The 2,500-nt window shown below is 46.9% G+C and overlaps 1 protein-coding gene across 8 annotated transcripts in view; it reads right to left on the bottom strand.

The window, feature by feature from the left end:
* The window catches only part of LMTK1 (lemur tail kinase 1), a 421,666-nt gene that overhangs the window by 70,810 nt on the left and 348,356 nt on the right, over positions 1-2,500 (bottom strand). For all 8 annotated transcript variants that reach the window (XM_085886592.1, XM_085886566.1, XM_085886575.1 and 5 more), the window contains one exon: positions 1-2,500. This exon is cut by the window's left edge and continues 737 nt beyond it; it is cut by the window's right edge and continues 337 nt beyond it. In XM_085886592.1, coding sequence (XP_085742718.1) covers positions 1-2,500 — 2,500 coding nt within the window.

Genomic DNA, 2,500 nt, shown 5'->3' with positions numbered 1-2,500 from the left:
ATTTAGGCCGGAGCTGAAAATCTTCCTTTTCTGACCCTTCAAGGTATTTGGATTCCTCAGTTGATGGATTCTCTGAATCAAGGTCATAGTCAGAAAAATACGCAGAATCGCGATTCGGGGGCTCCAGGCTGGATAGTTCCTGCTTTTTATCCTTCTCACATTCCGATTCTTTGTTTTTATTGCATTCCAGTTCCAGTGTACCTGCATTGATGCCCAGCTCATGGAGTGCACCATCGGACATCTCTGTAGTAGCTGCTTTACCACTCTGCTGTCGTAATTTGACGGGCTCTTGCCCACTAGGTGCTGGTGACTCTACATTCTCTGTGTCATAGCCGCTGTCAGCTGCACCAACCTGATGGGGAGAGAGATTTGATACGGGGCTGTCAAAATCAACCACTGCATCACATGGCTGACCAGAAACCTCTGGCAATATTGCTTGCAGCTCTTGATCATTAGCTGTACTTTGAGGGACATCACAAGGCTCATCTTTCATTTGGTCTATTTCAAAACTTGGTATAATATCGTGAGGGACATTTTCTGCCTGTTCTTCCTTATCACTTGCTTCTTCATCACGCTCTGTGCTGGTACTCGACCTCTCTGTGTCATGAGTTTCCCGTTGTAACTTCACATCAGTCTCTTTGTTTTCATTTACACTGTCAGATGGGATTACTGAATTAGAATGGCCTGGCAAGTAATCTTGAGGATCAAGACAGTTCATGCTCTCAGATACGACAGAAATTGGAGACTGGCTGTGCCAGGCGCTCACTGTGGAAGAACCTTTTATGAGAATATCTTGAGTTCCATCACAACTTGTAAGACTTTCAGTATCTTGATCAACTGAATGGTAATTATCATCAAAACCATCATATTCTGGTTTTCTCATCTGCTCAGAGAAACCATGGCAGTTTGATTCATCTGTGACTTGCTGGATATGTACACCTTCTGTGAGATGAGAATATCGAGATGGGGTATCAGGATTTTCAAGGCCCACTCCATGTCTTTCACATTCACAATTATGTAAAACATTATTGGGCAATTCACAGCAGTGTGAGCTGTGCAGTGGGTATGCACAGCGGTGAGGAATTATATAACCTGGTGCACAACACCCTGCTCTTACTAGGTGGCAACGCGCCCTGTGCAGGCAGACCTCATCACGGCCATGATTTGATATACTACTACATGGAGCTGCCACAAAGTGGCAAAAGTCTTTATCTGAATCCTGAGGGTAATCAGCACCAGTAAATTCAGGCGTGCCATCAAATATTTGGGGACCATCACACAGTAGCAGTCCACAATCCTCTGTTGAATAGCAATGTGAATCCACTTCATCTCCAACATTCTGCCCTGTCACTGTGGTTGGAAATGGTGAGAAGTCTGGCCCATATTGTTCAGGCCTAGTCGTATCACAGTAGGAGAATGATGACAGGTTGGGGAAGACTGCAGCAGTTGGAAGAGGCCTGTCAGGGTATAAGAGGCCAAAGTCTGTACCTCCATCTTGTGAGCAGTGGATGAGTGCCTCAGCCACTTGATCTTGTGAAAATGAACGAGGCCCATGCTGATAAAATGGTGGCGCAGAGTGTTCTGCAGGTGAGTCAGGAGAGCCATTCCTTGGTCTTATTTTCAAGTCACTAAGCCTCATTACACTTACTGTACGAGGAAATCGGTCAGATGTAGGCAGAGGTGGTGGAGGTGCTCTTGGAGTCAGCCCGAGATGATCCTCACGTGGCGTTGACATGCTAAGAGAATTCCAGTAAGTCATCCCACGGCTTGCCGAGCCAGCGTCAAAGGAACAGCTCTCACCAGGGGCTGGAAATGCCGCAGCAGCAGCACGTCCAGCATACACACCCATTGTATGTGCTCCTTGACCCACACGATATCTCTCATGACTTGGCAGCTCATGCAGTGAATAGCGACGGATATCACCCAGGAGATGTGCACTTTCTGAGTCCATTTCATCATCTGAACTTTCTTGAAAAACATCTGGGTATGGATTTTTTTCATTATCATGGCCAACTAGGGGCTCATTGGCAAGTGTACTTGTGGGGCTGAGGCTGCGACCATGGTGACTTAAGAATTCTGTTCGCATCTCCTCAATGCCAGCACTCTGCAGAATACTGAACCTGTTGCGTAAAAGTGAGTCACAGTCATCATCGGCTTTTTGATTTACTACATCACTGGTTTCTCCACCATCTGCTCCACCTCCACTACTGCTGCTGCTGCTGCTTCCACCACTACTACTCTCCAGGTCCATTGATCGATTGTTCTCATGGCATGCTCGCTCTTCAAGTCTCACAAAGTAATCTCCACAAACAGATGGGCTCCCAGCTGCCAGCACAGGCAATTTGCTGGTTGGTGGGATCAGTCCACTATGACCTGATGAGCAACACTCTAGCGTCGTAAATCGGCCTCCAATGCCACTTGACCGGGCACCCAGAATATCTTTGGACTGAAACATCTCTGAAGAGTGACTGAAAACAGTCTGCTCATTGTGAGGAGGCAG

The sequence above is a fragment of the Eptatretus burgeri genome, chromosome 1 (assembly GCF_056783735.1).
Source record: "Eptatretus burgeri isolate ZD-2024b chromosome 1, Ebu_testis_v1, whole genome shotgun sequence".
Classification (NCBI taxonomy): Eukaryota; Metazoa; Chordata; class Myxini; order Myxiniformes; family Myxinidae; genus Eptatretus; species Eptatretus burgeri.
This window is presented reverse-complemented; position numbering and strand designations above follow the sequence as displayed.